General features: G+C 43.6%; 1 protein-coding gene and 1 non-coding gene across 4 annotated transcripts; both read right to left on the bottom strand.

The window, feature by feature from the left end:
• Nucleotides 1-7,299: 7,299 nt before the first annotated feature.
• Nucleotides 7,300-16,613, bottom strand: MAGED2 (MAGE family member D2). Of its 3 annotated transcripts, XM_006166929.3 has the most exons (13): nt 16,510-16,613; nt 15,538-15,611; nt 14,712-15,203; nt 13,797-14,105; nt 13,616-13,679; nt 13,273-13,352; nt 12,666-12,760; nt 11,887-11,966; nt 11,751-11,793; nt 11,364-11,426; nt 8,810-8,924; nt 7,620-8,050; nt 7,300-7,432 (listed from the first exon to the last, which is right to left on the bottom strand). In XM_006166929.3, exons 2-12 carry the CDS (start codon nt 15,580-15,582, stop codon nt 7,628-7,630), a joined length of 1,809 nt encoding a protein of 602 aa, XP_006166991.1. In that variant the 5' UTR covers nt 15,583-15,611; nt 16,510-16,613; the 3' UTR covers nt 7,300-7,432; nt 7,620-7,627. The 3 variants fall into 3 exon arrangements, with proteins under 3 accessions (XP_006166991.1, XP_006166993.1, XP_006166992.1); XM_006166931.3 differs by lacking the exon at nt 7,620-8,050; XM_006166930.3 differs by lacking the exon at nt 13,797-14,105.
• Nucleotides 9,106-9,237, bottom strand: LOC114005749 (small nucleolar RNA SNORA11). Its single transcript, XR_003547578.1, has one exon. It is a non-coding gene; the product is annotated as a small nucleolar RNA SNORA11 (small nucleolar RNA).
• Nucleotides 16,614-24,630: the final 8,017 nt, after the last annotated feature.

Here is a 24,630-nt window from a genome sequence, read left to right as displayed (position 1 = left end):
TCCTATCCTCTCATTGTTCTTCTGTTCCCTGTAGTGATTTTAGGAGAATGCTAGATTTGACCAGCTTGGTTTTACAGCCCTCTGAGAGTGAAACAGAATGTTTCACACATCATCTCATTTAATACCCAGGGACTGATTCAGCTGTATTTCATTAGTACCCCAAGAATCGTGTTGCTAACTGAGGGGTCAAGGACAATTTAAGGCTAAAATAAAGAGAATCTCAGCCATGAAAGAGGGTCTACTCCCGGGAGTTTATGGCCATAGGGGAGATTTGACACAGACAAACACAGCTCAGCAGACAGAGAGACATGGGAGTAAATACTCTCAAACTATAACTCTGACCACTATCCATGTTTTGCCAATTTCTTTTATTTGTAGGTTAAGGGAGTCCAGATTATGCCTATTGTATAGGCAATATCCTGAGGCACAGGGTGGGTATAGGTGGAGGCATTCAGGAGCCCCCTCCCCATCAGCACCGAAGCTGCTCTTTCTTCTGCTTGATTCTGGTTTAGTTACCTGTCCTACATCAAGATCTTCGATGTAGACACACACTACATGGTGAACCAAGTGCAGGACCACACCCAGAGCCCCACAGCATACTACCTCAGAAACGTTTACATTATACTCTGCTCTATCTGTCTATATCAGCATGATGAGAGTGAATTCATACTCAGAACAGTCCCCTGCACCCAGATAGACTGGTTGAACTGGCCCATATGGGTGAGGTGGCCACTGTCTGGGTCCTGAGCAGGGAATAACCAGAGATGCAGTGAAAGCAGATTCTGGTCAGTTCCACTCTTCTACCCTGTCAGTCCCTCAGTCTTGACCCAGATACTAAATTGTTCTCATATGCAAACTGTGCCTGCAAGCCTGATAGCTTGGTCCTGGCACTAAATCTTGCTGCTTCTCTAGTCCCATTACAATGACCATCCTTTTCCTCTGCCTGACTATTTCTCTGATCTTTCTCATAACTCTGAGCCTTTTCTTGTGCTCCCACCTCATTGTTCTTCTCTGTCTCCTCTGTCAGCTAATGACCATCACTTGCAAGAGAGCTACTCTGAAGGGCTTTGTCTTTGAACCCTCTTCTCACCAACTCAGTGCTGATGCTGCATTTTCCACCCTCCTCCACAAGTTTCGCACTGTCAGCACTTGTCCCCTTCTGTCACTGCATCTTTCCTGTCCTCCCTGTTCCTGCCCAAGGCCAAGAAGCTGTTCAGTGGTCTGGTCCAGGAAGCCCTCCCTGTTCTGTCCTTCCAGTTGGGTCAGGCCTGTGCTATGGGCTCCATCTCTCCCATTTTAGGCTCACCTTGGACTCTCTCATGGTATGAGTCTCCTTCCCAGCTGAGCATAGTGACCTGCACATTCTGGATGCTATCTAAAGAAATACATTTTCCCAGCACTTGGCCCTATTCCTGGGCTTGTTAGCACAGGAATTGTTTGCCAGGAGGATTGCTTGGGGTGGGACAAGTGTGAAGTGAAGTGCAGGAAGGACATATATTGTCATTATCGCCATTTATTGGACACCTATGCACTGTCATGATACCATTGGCTTCCACATGTATGTCCTCATTTAATTTTCATAAGAGTTCTATGGAATGGGCATCACCTCACTTGTTTGTGAAAGAGAAAGCTAAGGCTCAGAGATGGTCAGAGTAGCTCCAGGTCACACAACTGGTATAAGGCAGAGCCAGGACTGAAAAGCAGGTCTTTCTGTCTGAACCTCAACATAGCCCCTGGAGAGACAGGAAGTATCCAGCAAGACACTGTTCAGAAGGCCCAGTCCTCATGGCTTCCTTTATTACCTTTGGACTGGTAGCTTCCCCTCAAAGTAGATTCTGACCTCTGACCCCCACCTCTCCAGCTCCTCAGAAAAGAGTCAGAGGCCAATATGTGATCCCAACTCATGATACCACTTGTAGTGAAGGGATTCTTGGGTGGAGCAGGCCTGGCCCTGCCTGCATATCTCAGAATCCAGATAGATACATGGTCACCCACACACCACATGGGCTGCCTTCCTCACACTCAAATGTGTGCACATACACAAACTTGACCCCACCTTCAAACTCACAGGAACAGTGCACCAGGCCTGTTTTACAAAACACCTTCCCATTGACTGCCCCCTATTCCCTGCCATCATTATAGCACTCACTTGGTACAGCACCTGCTGTGACCCAAGAGTGGTCTGGGTGCTCCCCGCCCACTCTCTAAAGTGGCATTCACAGAGACCAGGCTGGATGAGGCAATTCTGTTCACATATTACAAGCAATCTCAGGTCAGAAAGGGGCAGAGGCCTGTCTAAAGGCACAAAGGGACCCTGAAAAGGAGCCAGGGAAGCTCACCCCATGTTGTCTACCTCTCAGTCAAGGGCTTCTTCCTCTGGAGCACACTGACTGCTGACTCATACTGTAATTCAATGTATGTGTGAAGTGCCTATATTAAAATAAGTATATTCAAATAAGTACCTGTATCTATGTGTTTGTACAGATGTTCCTTACACACATCATGTGGCATTAATAACATACCCATGAGCATAGCAGTGACTTTCTTGCTCCTCTGGGATCCCATAGGCTTTTTTGGTTCCTCTTGGTGCTGACATTGTTTCCCTCTGTGGACTAGCCATGCCTTGAAAACAAGAACACTCCAGAGCCCAGAACAGGGCCATGAACACTGTAGTCACTAAGAGGTACTGTTGAAAGACAAAATAAATGTCTGAATGAGTTGGGTGAATGTCAGACAGATTGGAATGATTATGGAGTTTCTGACAAGCCCCAGTTGGAGAATCAAACCACAAGTTTCCAGCATTATGGAACAAAAGCCATGCTCTCTTCATCAAGTAACTCCTTTTGAGAAACAGTTCCTGGTACCTGACAAGTCAATACAGTTTAATAACTGGGTTCTGGAAGAGTTTCAATGCCGAACCATGGGACCCAAGTGACCATCAACCTGAGCTGCCCATCCTGGGGCTGTGTCATTTGATCTGCCAAAACATAAAATTGGACAGGCAATGACAACACTCCACCCTCAAAGGGCAGTGGTCTATAGATGATACTGGAACAAGTCTTTTCTTTTTCTTTTTTCTTTTCTTTTTTTTTGGGGGGGGGGAGAGGTTTTTGCTCTAGGGCACGTGCGCTTGCCAGAAAGAGAGACACAGAGAGACAGAAAGGGAGAAATCAATCCCCCCCCCAGGGGATGGCCATGCCGCAATCCCTTCTCCTCTATTCTCCTCCTGGGATCTTGGACACACACGCACACACGCCAGGCGTGAGTTTAAGTCACCGGGTCTGGGACTCAAACTGCAGTCGACTACATAGGAGGCCAGCGACATAGCCATTACACTAACTGCTGGTCCCAGACTGGAGCAAGTCTTGAAAGCACAAGTGAGATACAGAAGGCTCATCTTCTTTATAACAACTACCTCTACTAGATTGCTTGCTCCTCTTCAGCTCACTCCTAAGGCCTTGTGATAATTTCCCATTAAGAAGGAAAAAGGCTTGGCAGGGAGCATGCTTGCAGATGATACTGCAAGATAAGCAGGAACTAGCTAGAGATTAGAGTCACAGGGTCACAGTCCACTCAAGTGTGACCCTGCTAGGAATTAAGAAAGAGAAATCCTCCTAAGAGTCAAAACTTGGAGCCAGACATCTGGTTCACCTCTTCATCCAGAAAGCAACCTGGCCTGGGGTGCTGATCAGTACTGTTTAACTTCGGTCAGATGGTCAGACACTGAGAAGGAAGAGATTGGAGAACTGATAGCAATAATGATAATGTTATAAAATACTTAGCACTTACTATGTATAAGGCACAATTCTAATTGCTTTGCCTGCATATGAGGACTAAGTGAACAGATCTCTCAGAATGGGCTGTGTGGGGATACTTGTGCCACATGTGAATGCTCACCAAAATGAACATGATGACCCAGACTCTGAAAATTTGTCAACATGTTTCCCCAAACACTCCAGTGCTTGTTCAATGAGCCAATGAAAAAATTGCTGTAGTAGAGGAGATAGATGTTATACACAGGTTCAACATGGATTTACCTTCCTTTCATTAATTGCCAGAGGGCATGTACATTCTCCAGAGAAAGAGAGAAAGTATCCCCAATGGGGCATGGTAATGCCTCAATTCCTTCTCTTCCATTTTTCCATCCTGACTGCATTTGGGGCATACATATGAACGTACCTGGAAAGTTTTTCGAGCCTCCAAGACTGGGATTCAGATCACTATCAACCATGAGAATTCTGGTTCCCTTAAATAGTATGCCCTTACCTTTGCTTTTAATTTTTTTTAAAAAAATTTGCCAGAGGGTGCATTGATGAACCCAGGAGAGAGAGAGAGACAGGAAGAGAAAGCACCGCCACCAGTGGGGGAGGTCATGCTGCAATCCCTTCTCCTCAATTTCTCCCTCTTCTTGGGATTTTGTGCATGAACACACGTGCAATGCATGTTCTCAAGCAGCAAGGTCTGAGACTCAAACTGCACAGTCGGCCATGTGAGATCCAGCCACCTTAACCACCACGTCACAGGCTGGCCTCACTTTTAACTTAATATTTTTTATAGAATGAACCCTATGTTGAATAAAAGAGTAAAATTTATACTTAATCTGTTTTGAAAAAAACATGATTAGGTCTGGAAAGTCATGACATATTTTTCTGTTTTCCTATGCAAAAATGTGTCATGAGTTTCCCTATGACCTAATAGTTATTAGAGTATATCTATACTATTAAATTCAGTATATTTGTGGAAGTCAAATTCATGGGGGGAAGCAAATAAAACAGAAATGTCTAAAAAGGCTTCTTAGGAGGGTTACAATAAAAAATAGGCAGGAAAACTGGTCTAGGGCCTTTGCCCACACCTAGCTAAACGAAAGTTACATGATACAATCTAGAATTAGCTGGAATTTAATTAATAATGGTACTGATGGAAGACTGAAAATTTTAAGTTCATTCATTACAGTAAAGGCAACCGAGCAAAAACATAAGCCAGTTTGTCCTCATTTCTCCTGCCAGGCCTTCCCTGTTCCTGACACTTGGCTGGGACCAGACATGTTCGCTTCCTCCTAGTTCCACTTGCCTTCAGTCCTGAAACCTGGGAAATGAGGAGTGAGCAAGAGCCAACCCCTTGCACTGTCAAATTCTGGGTTTCACGGGAGGGAAAGAAGTGGGAATCCTCCAAAGCACAATGGCTTTCAGAGGGAAGGTAAGTGGTAAAAGCATGTTCTTCATGACTATGATTCTTAACTTTTATCAAGTGCTTTGAAATCAACATTTAATATCGCCATTCCTACATTCTTTGCTACTCCTCATTGTCTCCCATTCCCTCCATTTTCAGATAGAAATCATTAGGGAATCTGAGGGGACCTTGGACATGATACCCAAGAGTCTTTACTAAGAGGCCAAAGCTACCTCAGCCTTATCTATTTGCCTTAGGTACTACCTAGCTCCAAGGAGACCATACCCTAGTCCTCAATAGTGAAGACCACCTCAGCAATAAAACATGTCTGGTCTCAGGCAAGTCTCATTTTCTGGCCACAAGCAACAAGTTGTCTCACTCTAAATTGAGCTTTGTTTTTGTTTTTATTAAATCCTGTTCCCTAAGCAATAAACATTTTTCCTTTATTATTTATAGTCTTCAGAAGGTGAAAGGCTGCCATTGTAAGGGCTTTATTGTCCACAAGACTGTCCTAGTGATTAAGAACTTGTTAGAGATGGTAAGTTTCATAAAGAGAAATGTTTAGGGCAGTGTTTCCCCAAATGGAATAGATTATCTCTGATAGCATGAGGCCCCTGTCCCTTAGTGGGCAGTGTAGATGGGAGGTCACTACCCTCAACCACATTAAGGGACTTTGGCACCTGGCTCATAAGGACCCTTTATACCCCAACTTTTGCTACCATCTGGGTGACTTTGTCAACATGGATAATACACAACCAATCCTTTGGCATCCAGTTACTGACTCCCTCATCTGCAGGAACCACCATCTCTCCACTTTGACTACCTGTTCTTTAGCCATCCCCATGATCCAGAGCTGTCTGCTATCTTCTCAAATACAATCATCTCATTGTCTAGTCCAACAGTTCACCCTTCTAGTTTTCTCAATACCCTTTACCAGATACCGAGAATACTGCTAAATATGTAATAGGCACTTAGGACATTCATTTGATGTTGTAGCCCCATTGATGGACTTCACTGAGACTCCTGTCCACAAATGCCTGTACTGCCCTCTAACATATCACATATTCTACTAGTCCTTTTCCTCCAAGCCTTTCTAGGTCCCAGGGCCTATCTTTTCTACCACTTTGTATACCTACCATAAAACATCCTGGATAAAGAAGTAATGAAGATGTAAACTCATGCACTCACTGCCCTTGGTCTATTGTCTTTATTCCAGACTCAAAGAGCAAAACCTATACTTTGGAATAAACTAATACTCTTCTTGGTTCCTATACTAAGGTAAGTGGAAAAAATAGTTAACTGAGCACTTCACCATGTTTCCCCCAAAACAAGGCCTCCATCCTCCATTGGGACCTCCCTACTGCTCATCCTTCCACAGGCCTGTCTATATAGTCCCTTCTCCCAGGCCTTCCCACAGTCCATCCTCTCACCTCAGGAAGTGTACTGAGTAAGTCAACTTTCAACTTCTCCTTATTGGCTACTGTGCTGCTCAATTCTCTCTCCTTCCCCAAGATATTTTTTTTCTCCTTTATCTCCCTTTAGCTTCCTCTCTCCTTTCTGTATCATCTAAATTTCTTAAAAGGAAATTTGATATCCAATCTCTTCTCTGCTTTCTGCTCCAGATTTGTGTACCTCAGGCCTCTTTTTCAATGTATGTCCTCTTTGCCTATAATCCCCAAGACCCGACCTTGCTGAAATGCCACTTGCTCTGTGGACACATGGGGCCCAATCAATCCCAGAGAGGCAAGATAATCCTTCCAGGAATCCAACAGTAAACATATAATGAGGTGGAAACATGTTACCATTTTTTTTTTTTTTTTAGTTTTTTGCCATTGGGTACTTATGCTCACCATAGAGGCAGAGACAGAGAGAGGGAAAAAGAGAAATCACCCCCCCCTCCTCCCAGAGAGTATGGCCACACAACAGTCTCTTCTCCTCCATTCTCCTCTCAGGATTTTGGGAACAAGCAAACACGTGCCTGAGCTGAGTTTCAAGCCACTGGGTCCAGGACCCAAACAGCATTCGGCCACGTGGAAGTCCAGCACCTTAACTACCACGCCACCTGCTGGCCCCCCAATTCATTTTTCAATGTAACACCAAAATGTGAATCCAGAAAAAAAAAGCAATAAATTCAGTAACTGTGAATAGATTTAATGCAGAGTGTCAATTTCAATTGATTGTTAGTGACTGCCTAGAGTGCTGGGTTGAGTAGGTTGAGGATGCACCCTGGCTTGAAGAGAAGGACTTCTGGGATTATCAATATCTGAAAACACAGAAAAAAATAAAACTATGAAGTCAACTGATAGCCACCAAACAGGAAGGAATAAAATGCCAAAAACGGCATTTTCCCACACTCTCTGTATTCTTCACCCTGGACCTTTCTGTTATAATATAGCTCCTCACCCATCCCCATCAGCCCCAGCTGCCTCCATGAAAACCAAGGCAGATACCTGAGATCTCATTTGTAGGAGAAACCACAGGCACCAGAGCTGTCATTGCTACTGGCACCAGATCCACCAAGGCCAGTGAAGAGCCCAAATGTGAGAGTGCCAGTCAGGCCAGTGCCAGCACTGAAGCCACCACTGGCACTAGCGTTGGCACTGGTACTTGTATTGGCACCAGTGCTGGCACCACCACTATCCTGGGCTTTAGCTTTAGCTTCAGCTCCTGCCTGGATCCGGGCTTTGGCCCAGGGTCCAATATCTGCTTCGTCCCAGTTGCAAGGTCCAGCAGCATTCTCAGAGCCGAGCCCAATTCCCATTTGAGCTCTAATCTCAGCCCTCGCCTTGGCTTCAGCTGCAGCCTCAGCTGCAGCCTTCAAATCTGCTTCCATTGCCTCTCGGTACTGAGCTGCCCATTCCTTGGGGTCCTTCTTTTGTACCTGAAATGGAAATAATGACCATCAGAACGATCATAATTGAAGTTTAGATGAAGTACCTACTGTTAGGTAGGCACCTAATTATACCTCTAATACTCTATCCTTGCTCTGTACCTCTAATATTCCATCCTTGCTCTGACACTGACTAGCTCTGTGACCTTGGACATATCACCTACCAACCTCTCTGGGCTTTAGATTTTTCATCTGCAGAAGATCAATGACACATAAGTTCTTTTTTGGGAGAGGTTTTTGCTATAGGGCACATGCGCTCGCCAGACAGACAGAGAGACAGAGAGAGAGAAAGTGAGAAATCACCCCCCGGGGGGATGGCCATACCACAATCCCTTCTCCTTCATTCTCCTCTCAGGATCTTGGGCACACACGCACACATGCCCAGCGTTGAGTTTTAAGCCACCGGGTCTGGGACGCGAACCGTGGTCAACTACATGGGAATCCAGCGACATAGCCATTATGCTAACTGCTGGTCCCATCACATAAGTTCTTCAAAAAGGTCATGGAAAATATATCTCATGAAAGAAATCATGCACTGATTTCAAAAATTTTTTGGCACCAAAATAAATTCATACTTTAATTCCATTTCCCATGAACTCTGTAAATTTCCCTCACATTAGTTATAACAATGTTTGGCAATTAAGAGAGACTTCAGAATGTTCAGACCTAAACTGTAGGATGCTCATAGCCTGTCCCAGAGAGGGCACTATGTTCCCTTAAAATGCCAACCTCAGGCAATTCTCCAATTACCTTGCAGGCAAACTTGAGGACTTTCATCTTGCTGGTCTCATAGTAGGAACGCAGGCCCCAGAAGAACTCATACTCAGGGGGGTTGCTATTAGGGACTCTGGCATAATCCAGGTACCTTGAAGAGAAAGGTTCAAGGCCTTTATTTCTAAGACTACTCATTCCATCCCTTCCTCCAATGCAGGACTGGACAGGCTCTAGGTGGCAACCTCTCCCACATCCTACTGCTGGTTTTCTTACAATATTGAGCCCTGTCCCATTGGTCCTGCTCAGAAGCCACATGAAGGTGTAAGGGGGACACATTTAGGACATTTGTTCACAGGGAGGCCACACATTTTGTGCCCCTCATCACAGTGACCCAAAATGCCTGTTGGGTGTGTTATAAACAGAAGAGCTATTCTCCAGGCCCCCTACTCAGTATATCACATCACAAGGGTCTCATTCACAACCTGGCCAAACCCTGGAAAGATCCACCAAAGAAAACAACTGAAAAGAAATAAGCAGCCAAGAGCAGAATGCTCCATACATGCACCCGCATTCCTAACCCTGTGGGTATGTTTTTCTGCATGCATATGTGTGTTTATGTGACAGCAAGCATGTTCTTTAAGGACAAAGGAGAGGGTGGGCACTAGCCTAAAAGTCAAGAGGGCTATGTCATGAATTGGTCCCTTACTAGCTGTGGGCCAGACTCAGACTTTCCCTCTTGGAGACCCGGTTCTCACAACTGTTAAAACAGGAATGGGGATCAGCAGATGGCATAACAGTTATGTCACTGGACTTCCACGTAATTGGCCACAGTTCAAATCCCGGACCCGGTGACTTAAAACTCAGGCTGGGCCTGTGTCCATGTGTGCTCAAAATCCTTAGAGGAGACTGGAGGAGAAGGGATTGCACTGTGGCCATCCCCTCTGCAGGAGTGATTTCTTGCTTTCTGTCTCTCTGGCAAGCACATGTGTCCTATAGCAAAAATCTCTCTTAAAAATAACAGTAACTGTATAGTATCCCCAACTGTACTGTTAAGAAATGTATTCATGTTGGAATATTCACTTTACAAGCTAAGCAATACATGTGGGTGAATGTATAAAAGAAATTAAAATAAAATAAATTTGAAAAAACTATTGACTGGGTAGCTTTGGGGAAATAATACCCTGAAACTAAGAGGCTATTGCTAACTTCCTGAAAACACGGAATGAGACCCTTACCTCAAGGTTGACTGCACTACCTGAGAACCTGCCAGTTATGGACTGGGCTTATTTTTTAAAATTATTTTATTTAACCATATTTATTTACTTATTTATTTAGACCAGAGTGGGACAGAATGAGAGAGAGAAAGAGCCAAGAGAGAAAGCAAGCTGCCAGGTCCAGGACTCAAACCGTGGTCGACCATGTGGGAGTCCAGTGCCCTTAACAACCATGCCACCTGCCAGACCTTGGACTGAGCTTATTACAAGGTCACTGTGACTAGGGCATGCTTGGTGGATAACTTTGAAAAGAAGGTGAAAAGTTGTGCTGAGTTTGTGTCATTCTCAAAGGCCAGGATTGAAGAATATCAGAAATGGCTGGAGAAGATGAAGAATACAATTCCATTTGACCAGATGACCATTGAGGACTTGAATGAAGTCTTCCAATAAACTGTATTAGACAAGTAGAAATAGCTCTCTTGGCCTCACCAGTTAATTGAGAATTTATAAAATTATTGTTCCTAGAAGGAAATTCTGGCCCTTGTCTTACAAACTCTGGACATTAAAAATAAAAGTAATGACATAAAGAATAAAAAAAACAACAAAAATACAGGGATGAGATGACAGCATCTATTTTGCAGGGTAGTTAGATGAATGAAATCAGATGTACAAGTCAAGTCCCTAGCACAGAACACAGCTGCCTGAAGCTACCATTCTATGACATTCTTTTATTGAAATTAATTCCTCTTAAGCTCTGGTTACACTCTAGTAAAAAGAACCAAGATTTTGGAGCCAAGTTCTCAACACAATTCTTTTTTTTTATTTTATTTTTTTAAGATTTTGCCATAGGGCATGTCCATTCACCAGAGAGAAGATAGAATAGGAAAGTAAGAGGTCACCCCCCAGAGGGAATGTCCATGCCCCAATCCTTTCTCCTCCAGTATCCTCTCGGGATTCTGGGAAAGCATGCACATGTGCCCAGTGTGACTTTTCAAGCCGCTAGGTCCAGGGTTTGAACCATGGTCAGTGATGTGGGAGTTCAGCACCTAACACCCATGCCACCTGCTGGCCCATAAAAACAACTCTTTATTTGCTACCCGCGTAATCCTGAACAAATGACTTCACCTCTCTTAGCCTCAGTTTCTGTATATGTAAAATACTGGTGGTGATAACCCCTCCTTTGTGGAGTTGTTCTGAAGACAAATGTGAGAGTGCATGTAATAGATCAGGAAGCATGTGCTGCTTCTGTTCTCTGTCACCATCCCAGTAATAACCTACCACTTGCATGCACATGTGTGTACACATATACGTACAGTTTAGCACTAAGTTCTGAAATAGGCAAAATGCATGAAGCACGCCACTACACAGACACTCACTTCTGCTTCACAAATTCATCAGTAATGAGCTTCTTCACATCTCCAAAGAGTGAGTGATGTATCCTAACAGTAGAGAAATAAAAATAAAGAAGTAAATACAATCATTATTGTGGAATTTCCTAGATGTGAGCAGAGACATTTTTAAAATGGAAAAGAGGTTTCCAACACAAGAGGGAAAATCCATGAAAGCCCAAGAGACAGTGAAAGAAAGGGTGAAGAGTTCAGGATCATTTCCCCATCCACCCAGGTTACAACCCTGGGCCCTCTACCCAATTCAGCACCCGCCCTGCCTGCACCACCAGACCACCAGGCTGATGTAATCCTGGAACCATCCTCTCTTGCCAAAGGACAACATGGACAGCAAGCACTGAGAGAGCTCAATCATACCCAGGGCGGAGCCCCAACTTGCGCAGCACCTCCCAGATGACAGCTGTGAGGTAAGGCAAAAGGAAACAGGGATAGAAAATGAATACGTGGAATTCAGACCATTGCCACCCATTCGGTCACATGACCTGTCACTCACCCTCACTGGACCGATTTCCATTCATGAAGATGATGCTAAGGAGCACCATGAGGAGACCTAGTTTGGGTGAGTCCTTGGTTCTAAGGGAGTAATGCACAGAGAGAAGGTTTATGTCCAGTAGCCATCTGCATAAGACACAGCAACTGGCTCAGTTAGCTAGCCTCTCTCAGACTCTTCAGATAGGCATAAAATAGCCCAGTCTTGCTTCAAGCTCTGTGTGACCCTGGGAAAGGCACTCTGACTTGTGAGCTGTCTCCTACGCAGTGAAACAGGAAAATCAGATCCTCCTGTCCACAGGCTGCTGAAAAGATGGAAGAATGCCTGTTAATCTCATACAAAACAGGCAACATGAGCCTCTTATTTCTCTCCCAGATCCCTCAACCCTCAGGTAGTTCTCGGTAGAGCCCTACTGACTATGCTTCCAACAACATAACCTAACACACCAGGAAGTCCTCCTTGAGAACCACTTTACCAAGGCTAGGTCAAGTGCTCAGTATAAAGAAATGAGCAACGAAAGACCCACTTTCTTGGAAACTTCTAGAAAGACAGCAAACCTGGCAGCAGGAACGCCCTGCCCCAGTCTCCTACATCCTCCAGCCTGCCATGATCAGGCACCACTATGGCATACAGGGCTCCAACTACTCTCAGTAGGTGAGACAAAGGCCTTTTAGGCCCTTTCTTTCCTGACTCACTAGGAGGATGTGAGGAGAGAGGAAAGGGGGGGTATTACCACGGACAAAAGTAGAAGCCCCCTCCCACCCAACCCTTCCCCAGCTTACGTTCCCAGTATGCCTGCATCAGTGGGCTCTAAGGTACTGAGAAGAATGTACAAGTGGTCATTCTTATCAATTTCCTTCAATTGAATCCCAAATACCTGTGGATGGGGAGAACAGCTTTTGAGATCACAAAATTCAGCTTTCTGGACATCTTGCAGCTCCCCGTGTACCTAGGGGTTTTGTGTGTGTGAGAAGTCAGTGAGATCATGCACATAAAGCGCATCACTAAGTGACTAGCATAGATAAGCACACAATAAATGTACCATAAACTGTCAACATCATCTTTGTGATTAAGTGGGAGTCCAGGGAGATGTAGAATGGAGAATAGAAGGGAGAAGTGAACATTTAAAATACACAACAGGATGTGTCTAGAAGTGGACAGAAGCCAGGGATGAGTTGAATGGCTTGGGTCTCAGATGTGCCTCCACTACTTTTTGTGTGACCCATGGTTATCTATGCCCCACCCCAGGCCACTCTCTGCCCATCTGCATGGTGACAGGGCTGGATTAGTGGGTCTTTGCAGTTCCCCCCAGAAGGAACATGCACATATTTGTTGCATTCAAGGCTTCCCCACAGTGCCCATCCCCCTCCCCCTCTATTGCCCCTTCACCTTCTCTAAGGAATAGCCTGCTCGTTCGATGATTTCAGGGTATACATCAGTGTATTCTTTGATGATGTCCTTCAGCATGTCTGCAAGAGGAGAGCGTTGCAAGCACCTGAACTGAAGAGACACTAGGTGGTCCTCATGCCCAAAGTATAGACTCTCTGCCAACTCTGCCATGGGTGACATAACCAGGTTCTGAGCTTATCAATAGAGATGTTAGCACTGAAAAATTAGAACTTTGAGAAGACAAAGATAGGAGCATAAAGAACAAAGAATGCCCCCAGCACATGGGGGAGAGGACAACAGAGAACAGAGCTCAGGACTGGGGGAGAGGGCAACAGGATTCTACCTGCACGCTTGATGGGAATCTTCGTCTGGTCTTTAGCCAACAGATACTTCACCAAGTCATTTGCCTGGGAGAGGAGGAACGTATGGAAAGATCAAAATAAGTCTGTAGAAAACTTGAGGATGACAGAGAAGAGGGCAGATAACACAATGAAAAGGCAAAGTGAAAAGGGAAAAGTTCTTACCCTCCCCTGTAAAAGGGCCACATCTCTAGGTGGTGATGTTTCTGGCTCTTGGGATGACTGGAGCTTGGCAGCTCTACGGCGAGCCTTGCCCCTACGGGCTTTAGGTGACCTCAGGGAAAGCAAGGCTCTCCGGGCCCAAGCAGCCAACCGAGTCCTTGATGCCCTGCGGGCCCAAAAGGCTATAGGACCCTTTGAAGCTCTACGGGCCATTGAGGCCATTAGGGCCTTTGAGACCCTTCGGCCACCTGTGGTTCCAGAAGCCTGACTCTGATCACTGTTGCCATCCTCTTCCCCATCCAGATGCTTCACCTACATCAACAGAGGAAGCTCAACATCACCAGATGAAAAAGGTGATCATTTTCCGTACCCTAGTTCTTTTAGGAAGTACCTCCATAATCCCACCCCTGTGTTAACAGCTTGCCTCACTAGACATTGGTCATGCTAAGTCCTAGATTTGTTTTTCCCTGACTTCGGGGCAGGAGTTTCATCTCCAAACCAGGCCAGGAGCAAGCTAAGGGTGGGGTATGAGACTTTTCCTTGTCCTATGTCCACCACTGGCTCTGCTTACACCACCTCGGACAAGTCAGTTTACCTCTCTGGGACACAGCTTCCTTCTCTATAAAAAACTGGGACGTAATGAGATAACATGTATGAATGTGCCTGCTACAAGGCTTAACACGGAGTAGCTACTATGTAAATATAAACTGCATTACATTCAGATTGTAGCTATGTATATTCCAATCTTGTCTTCCCACAAGTCTATAAGCTCTCTGAAGACAGAAACTGTACCACATTCTTCTCAGTGCCACCATAGCCTTGATGAGCATGGAAATGTTTCTAAACTTATATAGAACAAATCAATTAACTGAGGGGAAAACACTGGAAAAATAAGGGTGATGACTGCAGAGGTCTTACCTTTCGGGCCTTTTTGGCCTTAACCTTGGGCCGAGTATCCTGATTTTCCTGAGCCTGGGCAGCTGTACCCTCAGGCTCAGGTTCATCTTTAGGAGACTGAGAGGCAGTAACCTCAGTCTCTGGGGCCTTCGTATTGACCTTTGTATCAGTCACACAGCTGACCTTTTTGGTCTCAGTGGCAGGCACTGTCACAGACCGTGGGTTAGCATTCTGTGTCTTGGTGTCAGCTATTGGATTCTTGGTTTCAGCTGCCAGAACCTGGGTATCAGTCAGCTGAGTGGTGGGTAAAGCCTGGGCGGCAGTTGCCTCCTGAGCCTCTGGGGCCTTTGAGACCTTTGTGGCCTTTGCAACTGCTGGGCCTTTTGAGACCTTCACAGCCTCTGAGACTTCTGGTGCCTTTGAGGCTTTTGGTGTCTCTGAGAACTCCAAGCTCTGGGTCACTGTCAATAGGGTCTGCATCATAGAGTCGCTGTCCTTATCTGAAGCTTTAGCCTGCAAGAGAAAACAGGGAAACTCACGGACCTTCTCCCCACCTCAACTAGACAAATAGCTCCAAAATGCCAAGGCCACACTTCTCCAATCTGTATTGACTCCTACCTGTAATATGCTCGGTCCACCCCAGCCCAACAAGGCCTCCCGTCCTCTGAGCAAGAACTGATAGCAGAAGAACGGCCCTCCTGTCTCTCCCTCCATGGTGAAAGGGAATGATCAGGCAGGGAGTTGATGGAAAAGGATAAGGAGGGGCGGGGAAGTGCCAAAGGATGTGGACAGCAACAGTGAGCTGAAGAGGAAAAGCAGCTAGAGAGAGGGCAGAAAGAGGCCTTACCTGGAAGCGAGTTAGACTCGCATCACTTTCACTTGTGTCAGACATGTCTCAAATTGGCCTGGCAAGAGCTGAGCCTGAAGGGGAGACAACCTGGGTCAAGCAGAGAGACCACAGAACGTTCTCTTCCCTGTTCTGCCTGGCGGCTGCTCCCTACCTTCCCTAGGGCCCCAGTCCTAAGCCCCTCCTACAACCCAAAAGACAATGTTCTCAGACACAATAATCCAAAACGTTTAGCTCTCAGTTCTCCGCAGCCGCACCCTCCCCTTCTCCAGGAAAATGTGCCAGCTCAGCAGCTCTAAGCCCTTTTCCAAAAGCACTCACCCGCCCCCCCACAGCCGCAGGCCAGCAATGCGCATGCGCATCTGCTGCAGAGCCCGTCTCAGTCCAACCCCTTTCTCAGCACAAGCCCTTTCTTTGATGTCCACCGTGCACATGCGCATTCGATGTCCACCGTGCACATGCGCATTCGGCAGCTGGCCCTTCATACTGGCCCTTCTCAACACGCCCCTTTACAGAGGTACATAGTGCGCATGCGCAATGGTCACAGTCTCAGTCCAGCAGTCTTCCTCACACACATCCCTTTCCAGGTCTGCAGTGCCATTCAGTCCCGCCCCCACCCCGATAAATGTCCCTCTCAAGTTGTTGCAGCGTCTGGTGGTCCCGGACCCTCCCTCGCACCCACCCCACCAAGTCTGCAGTGCCTCCTAGTTCTGCCTTTTCTTCTAACACACCTCCCTCTAAACCAGGGCAAAGCTCGTCTTGGTTCCACCCCTTCCCCATTACACCCCCTCCTCAGATCTGTGTTGACCTAGAGATTCCATCTTGGGCCCAGACAAACCCGGTCCAGTCCCCTTCCTTCCCAGCCAGATGGATCCGGTATGATCTAGTCCTTAAGGCAGGTTTTCTCCAGATCCCAGAGGGTGGAGCCGACCCCTAACGGGCTCTCATACAAAGCTAGCCCCTGCTGCTCACCTCGTCCTCCTACAACTCCCGAGGATGTCCAATCTCTCCAAGCCCCTTCGAAACTAGGAGACTGCCCTACCCCCTTCAAGCCGGAAGTGGTCCCGCCCCTTTCCGCCTCCCTAGGGGGCCTCAGTCCCAGGCTGTCTGCCCTTCCCCCACTCCCTTCTCCTCATTTCTTATACCCCCCCCGTAGTCCCTTTGCTCGCTCTCTGCTCTCTATTCTCCTATCGCATTTCCTATTTCTCCATAGAATCCCCTATTGCAATTCCTTACATGCTCCTTCGTGTTATTTCTGTACGCCCCCTCCCCCACCCCAGTGTTCTTTTAATTCCACTCTGCATCTCCTATTCTTTTCTCTGGGTCTCCATTCCTCCTCAGTATTCCCCTCCTTCCTCGTATTCAGTCTCCCATCCAACAAGCCCGGTTTCCCATTTTTCTCCCCTCCTCCGCCGGTCTTTGCTCCCCAGTTCATACAGCCTACTACTTTCTCAGTCTTTCTCGCTGCGGAGTGCGGGATGCGTCTGCCCTCTCAGTCCCACTCGAAGTCTCAGCCTCTGGAATAGAGCTGCAGATAGCCCAGCCCAGCTCCTTTCCGCAGCCCCTTGCCACCCCGCCCCTCGCCTTCCTAGGGGGTGGGGCAATGGGGCCCAACTCAGGGCAGTATGACGCCAAAGGCTGTGTTTATGCCACTATACCAGGCTTGGTCTGAAGCCCTTCCAATCCAAACCATCACCTTAAGGCGACTCGTTCATTGAGTTTATTTACTTTTGAATTTTTTTTGTTATTACAAAGGTAACGTGTTGTCGTGAAAACTCAAATAATGAAGAATATGTAACTTGCCAGTGAAAGGCCACCCTTATCCCCCAGAAATAATTACTATTAACATTTTGATATATAGTCCTGATTTTTTCTATTCATATACTAATTATTTGGGTTTTTCCCCCCAAGTAGCACACTGTACTCACTAATCAATGAATTATTTAATTTCCAGTTGTATGTTTAAACATTTTTTCCATTGGCGAACATTTTTCTGAATTGTTGCATGATCTCTTGTATAGATAGATGTTCCTGTTATTTATTTATTTTTACATTTTCCCATTGTTATTTTACATATAAAAACACTTTTTGCTCATACTCCATAGTTCTTGACAGTTAATAAACAACTTTCGAAATTTCAGAAAACTGAATTTAAAGCTAACTTTCAAAATATTTGTTATAGTATTGTTTGCTACTATAACAACAGACAGTAGATTTTAAATATTTTTGAGAAAATATTTACAAGTCAACTACTCAAACTATTGAAAAGCAAACACACAGCACACAATTCACAAATGAACCTTCCCTACTCAGCCTTGTCTATCAAGTATTTTGTGATATATTATCTGCTAGCAAAGATCAGTATGTTTTCCTTCCTTCAAAGTCTTCCTCAAGATAATCCTCTGGTTGTGGCTACTCTTTTGCACTCTCTACTGATTACAATGCTGGGCTGGAAAAGTCTAGGTTATTTTATGGCACAAATTCTTTCATATGGCTTCTCTAATCCTCTCTACCAGACAGAACTCTTTATGGTGCCAAGCAATCTTTCCAAGAGCTTCTGTAGGTTTTCTTAAGATCTACCTTAGGTTCATAGTTTTCTGGTTATATATTCAGATATGACATTCCAGTCAAATCCTTGTCAATAATGAATATTTCCAATTTCTGATTTAAGGCAACAGTTATTATTGAAATCAAATAACCCCTCTGCCACAAAATAAGAATACTCCCAAGTATTTTCCAATTCCAGAGGGGTCAGGAAGAGAGAAAAGTTTCTGTTTCAATTTAAAGAAACAAACAAAAACATTTTAACAATTGCTGAACCTATCGATAGTTCAGAAGAAAGCAAAATCCTTAAATCTGGAAAACAAAACATATTTTTAAAAATTTGTAATGTTTTAGTCAAGAATCATAAAATTCTATTTCACCAGTTCCGGCTCATGTAATTAATCTCCCTTCTGTTGAATTTACTGTGTTACTGTGGTCCAGTCTTTCTGTTTAAATCCTTGAAATTAACACTCAATGCTATTATTTATATTTACAGACTTGTCCTTACAATTAAGTTGGTCATTTTCTTGGTTGCTTTTTGTTCTCTTATTTCTATCTGTGTATTTTTAGTTTTCTTGTTAAGACACTACCAGTTGGTCATTTTCTTGGTTGCTTTTTGTTCTCTTATTTCTGTCTGTGTATTTTTAGTTTTCTTGTTAAGACATTACATTCAGTACTTATTGAAGAACTGGTCTGGTGTTGGTAAATTGTTTCAAGTTTTGTTTGTCTGAGAATATTTTTTCTTTTCTTCCCATATGAAGGATAATCTTGTAGGGTATAGTATTCTTGGTTGAAATTATTTTTCACTTAACACTTTTTTTTGAGACTTTTTTTTATTTCATTGACCTCCTGGGTGGGTCATCTATGGGACAGTGGTTAAGAGTTGACTGTATGTATAGACCTATCTCTTTTTTATTTTCTCATTTTTTTATTTTTTATAATATTCTACTTTGAATATTTTTTCCCATTCTTTTTTTGTTTGCATTGTTTCCAATGAGAGGTCTGATGTTAGCCTGATGGGATACCCTTCGTAAGTAACCTGACATTTCTCTCTTGCCGAATTTAGTATCTTGTCTTTGTGTATGGATTTGACTAATCTGACTATGATGTGCTTAGAGAAGATCTTCTTGGGTTGATTCTATTAGGGGTCCTTTGTATTACTTGAGTCTGGATGTTTGAATGCCTCTCTAGGTTTGGGACGTTTTCTTCCAAGATTTCATGGAATACATTATCAATACCCTTGTTAGTTTCTTCACCTTCTGGGATACTAATTATCTGGATGTTTGGCATTTAATGGTATCTAGTATTTCTCATCTATGATTCTCATTTTGGGGGGTAATTTTCTCAGTTTTTTTAGTAATTTTTTTCTAGGTCAGAGGTTTTGTCTTCAACATCCAAGATTCGATCTTCTCCATGGACTAATCTGCTTTTAATACTTTTGAGGGAGGATTTAATGTCATGTATTACAGCCTTCAGGACTAATCTGCTTTTAATACTTTTGAGAGAGCATTTAATGTCATGTATTACAGTCTTCATTTCTTCTCTCTTTTTTTTTTGAGAGGTTTATTTTGCTATAGGGCACATGTGCTTGCCAGAGAGACAGAGAGAGGGCACATGCGTTCGCCAGACAGACAGAGAGAGACAGAGAGACAGAAAGCAAGAAATCACCACCCAGGGGGGATGGCCACGCTACAATCCCTTCTCCTCCATTCTCCTCTTGGGATCTTGGGCACACATGCACACACACCTGGCGTGAGTTTTAAGCCACCGGATCTAGGACGTGAACCGCTGGGAGTCCAGCGACATAGCCATTATGCTGACTGCTGTTCCCCATTACAGCCTTCATTTCTAACAGCTCTGTTTGATTTTTTTTTTATGGAGTGTATTTCTTCTTTAAATTTATGAGAGAACTTCCTCACTTCCTGGAACTCATTGTCTTGTTTCTCTTGCACCTTCTGAAGTTCATTGTCTCTCATCTTTTGCACCTTAATTTTGTCACTGTGAATATTATGAATTCGTTATCAGACATTTCCACAAGTTTTATTGTAGAGACATTTCCACAAGTTTCATTGTAGTGTCTGTGGATGATGAAGTGTTGTTATTTTCCCTTGGGAAAAGATATTTTCTGGGTTTTTCGTATTTCTTGTGCCTCTGTGGTGGTTTCTGGTGATCTGATGGATTATGTGTTTCTTGCTAATTTCTTGGAGTTAATTCTGAACATTTAGCGGTATGTGGGAGGAGGTGTCCTGCAATCTCTCTACAGGTCCATTTCCCTGATGCTCGCCAAGCAACCAACTCTTTTGACTCTGGAACTGAATATTACAAAGGCCTCACAGGTTCTAGAGAATAGATGCACCTGGACTAAGTAAGCTACAGGGTTTCCATTGAGAGTTCAGGGGCACGTGGGAGGAGAGGAGTTGTGCTCTCTCAGCAGCTCTGTCCTCCCTGCTGCTCACTCTGCTATCTCTCTTCTCTAAATTTTAGTCATTTGGTGGAAGAATAGTAAGGGTTGAGGATTTCTAAATGACCCTAAAACTACACAGATGCTTGGCTACTGTGCACTTAGGCTTGTCTAGATACTCAACGTGTAGAAGCTGAACAACAGGGTGAGAAATTAAGGTTAAAAAAAGGAAAAGGAAAAAAGGAAGGGAAAAAAACTAGACAAAAACAGTCAAAAGAGAAAAAAATTTAAAGGTAAAAAATGAAAACCACGTGGCACAGGCAAGACATACCTCTGATTTAAAATGGTTTCTCAAATTAGCTAGAGAAAGGAAAGGCTCAGAGGTAAGAAGAAGTGTTTTAAGATTTTAAAAACATCTGAAGAGAGAGACAGACAGAGACAGAGAGAGAACAGAGATTGCCCTGCCTGGATGAGTGCTTCTAGGGTCTGGAAGATGGGGTTTAGAGCAGAGCCTCAGTTGCCTTGGTCGCTGAACATGGCAGGACACACCTCAGATTTAAAATGGCTTCTGGCTGAGTGTTTCTGGGGTTTGGAAGATGGGGTTTAGAGGAGAGCCTCGGTCACCTTGGTCCCTCATGTCCTGTAATGTATTTAACCAGTCCAATATATATGAATATTTAGGTTGTCCTCCACTCCCCCTTTCTTTAACTATTTCAAATAGTGCTACAAGGAATATCCTTGTATCAAAATTAGGCATTTTTTGTTATTTGTGGTATTTTTTGCTAACTACAGTGCTATAAAGAGTCTTCCATCTTAATTCAAATTTTGTTAATTTACCTCTAAAAAGTATAAAGGATAACATTACCATGAACAGTATCTCTTACATGTTTATATGTCACATGTTATAAATAAATATTTTTCATGTTATTTATACTTTTGGCTATCCCCAAAAGTTAATTATTATGTAGTTCCATATATCACCTTTTTCTTCATTGTGACTGGATTCTACTTCGTGCTTAGAGGTGCTATCCACATTCCTGTTTTATAACAATTCTCAAGCACTTTCAAGGCGTTATCAGTTGCCTTTAAATGTTTGATCACTTCAAAATTTGTTTTGTGTCAGTATTCAACTTAATTATTCTCCAAAATCATAGTCTCTTAGTTATGTGCAAACTAATTCATCATTTCTATCACTGGTTTGAAATTGCACCTTATCACATAATAAATTCACATAAGCGGCCTTCAAAAGAAGATTCCTCCATGGCTCCTGAGAACTAGTGATTTCAGGGAAAAAAGAGAAATGAAGATTTCTACTGATAGTTCAGCCTCCACCCCACAACCTTGGGTGGTAGGAAGCCTCTCAAACCTTCTCTCTGTCTCTGTCTCTCTCTGCATCTGCTCGGTCTTCTCAATTTTTTGTAAATTTTCCTTTTTAAAATATTTTAAGGTAAAGTATTTTCTCAGTTTTAAGCCTCTCCTTTATCTTGTTAATAATCCCCTCTCCTCTTTCCACCCATGAGAGGCAAGGGGCAGGCCCTAGGGCACATGCGTTCGCCAGACAGACAGAGAGAGACAGAGAGACAGAAAGCAAGAAATCACCACCCAGGGGGGATGGCCACGCTACAATCCCTTCTCCTCCATTCTCCTCTTGGGATCTTGGGCACACATGCACACACACCTGGCGTGAGTTTTAAGCCACCGGATCTAGGACGTGAACCGCTGGGAGTCCAGCGACATAGCCATTATGCTGACTGCTGTTCCCCATTACAGCCTTCATTTCTAACAGCTCTGTTTGATTTTTTTTTTATGGAGTGTATTTCTTCTTTAAATTTATGAGAGAACTTCCTCACTTCCTGGAACTCATTGTCTTGTTTTTCTTGCACTTTCTGAAGTTCTTTTTCTTTCATCTTTTGCACCTTGTTTAATTTTGTCACTATGAATATTATGAATTCTTTATCAGACATTTCCACAAGTTTCATTGTAGTGTCTGTGGATGATGAAGTGTTGTTATTTTCCCTTGGGAAAAGATATTTTCTGGGTTTCTCATATTTCTTGTGCCTCTGTGGTGGTTTCTGGTGATCTGATGGATTATGTGATTCTTGCTAATTTCTTGGAGTTAATTCTGAACATTTAGCGGTATGTGGGAGGAGGTGTCCTGCAATCTCTCTACAGGTCCATTTCCCTGATGCTCGCCAAGCAACCAACTCTTTTGACTCTGGAACTGAATATTACAAAGGCCTCACAGGTTCTAGAGAATAGATGCACCTGGACTAAGTAAGCTACAGGGTTTCCATTGAGAGTTCAGGGGCACATGGGAGGAGAGGAGTTGTGCTCTCTCAGCAGCTCTGTCCTCCCTGCTGCTCACTCTGCTATCTCTCTTCTCTAAATTTTAGTCATTTGGTGGAAGAATAGTAAGGGTTGAGGATTTCTAAATGACCCTAAAACTACACAGATGCTTGGCTACTGTGCACTTAGGCTTGTCTAGATACTCAACGTGTAGAAGCTGAACAACAGGGTGAGAAATTAAGGTTAAAAAAAGGAAAAGGAAAAAAGGAAGGGAAAAAAACTAGACAAAAACAGTCAAAAGAGAAAAAAATTTAAAGGTAAAAAATGAAAACCACGTGGCACAGGCAAGACATACCTCTGATTTAAAATGGTTTCTCAAATTAGCTAGAGAAAGGAAAGGCTCAGAGGTAAGAAGAAGTGTTTTAAAAAAGAGAAAACATCTGAAGAGAGAGACAGACAGAGACAGAGAGAGAACAGAGATTGCCCTGCCTGGATGAGTGCTTCTAGGGTCTGGAAGATGGGGTTTAGAGCAGAGCCTCAGTTGCCTTGGTCGCTGAACATGGCAGGACACACCTCAGATTTAAAATGGCTTCTGGCTGAGTGTTTCTGGGGTTTGGAAGATGGGGTTTAGAGGAGAGCCTCGGTCACCTTGGTCCCTCATGTCCTGTAATGTATTTAACCAGTCCAATATATATGAATATTTAGGTTGTCCTCCACTCCCCCTTTCTTTAACTATTTCAAATAGTGCTACAAGGAATATCCTTGTATCAAAATTAGGCATTTTTTGTTATTTGTGGTATTTTTTGCTAACTACAGTGCTATAAAGAGTCTTCCATCTTAATTCAAATTTTGTTAATTTACCTCTAAAAAGTATAAAGGATAACATTATCATGAACAGTATCTCTTACATGTTTATATGTCACATGTTATAAATAAATATTTTTCATGATATTTATACTTTTGGCTATCCCCAAAAGTTAATTATTATGTAGTTCCATATATCACCTTTTTCTTCATTGTGACTGGATTCTACTTCGTGCTTAGAGGTGCTATCCACATTCCTGTTTTATAACAATTCTCAAGCACTTTCAAGGCGTTATCAGTTGCCTTTAAATGTTTGATCACTTCAAAATTTGTTTTGTGTCAGTATTCAACTTAATTATTCTCCAAAATCATAGTCTCTTAGTTATGTGCAAAGTAATTCATCTTTTCTATCACTGGTTTGAAATTGCACCTTATCACATAATAAATTCACATAAGCGGCCTTCAAAAGAAGATTCCTCCATGGCTCCTGAGAACTAGTGATTTCAGGGAAAAAAGAGAAATGAAGATTTCTACTGATAGTTCAGCCTCCAACCCACAAACTTGGGTGGTAGGAAGCCTCTCAAACCTTCTCTCTGTCTCTGTCTCTCTCTGCATCTGCTCGGTCTTCTCAATTTTTTGTAAATTTTCCTTTTTAAAATATTTTAAGGTAAAGTATTTTCTCAGTTTTAAGCCTCTCCTTTATCTTGTTAATAATCCCCTCTCCTCTTTCCACCCATGAGAGGCAAGGGGCAGGCCCTCAGAATAAGATTCCTCCATGGCCCCTGAGAACTAATGATTTTGCATGGCGTGCAAGCACATCACACAGTTTTCTATGACTTTTGCGTTTTTCTTAAAAAAAAACCTTTTAGTTATTTTTTTAATTTTTTTCCTTCTTTTCCATCTCTGTTTCTTTGTTATTGTTGTGGTTTATTTTTTTTCTCCCTCCATTTCCTTTTCTTTTTCTTTTATCTCCTCTCTCTGCTCCTCAATCTCCATTCATTGTGTTTCTAGATGGATCTAAGGAAACTATAGCCAAACATCCAAATACTATTAGGGTT

Source organism: Tupaia chinensis, unplaced genomic scaffold (assembly GCF_000334495.1).
Source record: "Tupaia chinensis unplaced genomic scaffold, TupChi_1.0 Scaffold144347_1, whole genome shotgun sequence".
Classification (NCBI taxonomy): domain Eukaryota; kingdom Metazoa; phylum Chordata; class Mammalia; order Scandentia; family Tupaiidae; genus Tupaia; species Tupaia belangeri.
Note: the sequence above shows the minus strand (reverse complement) of the source record. Positions and strands in the feature narration are given on the sequence as shown.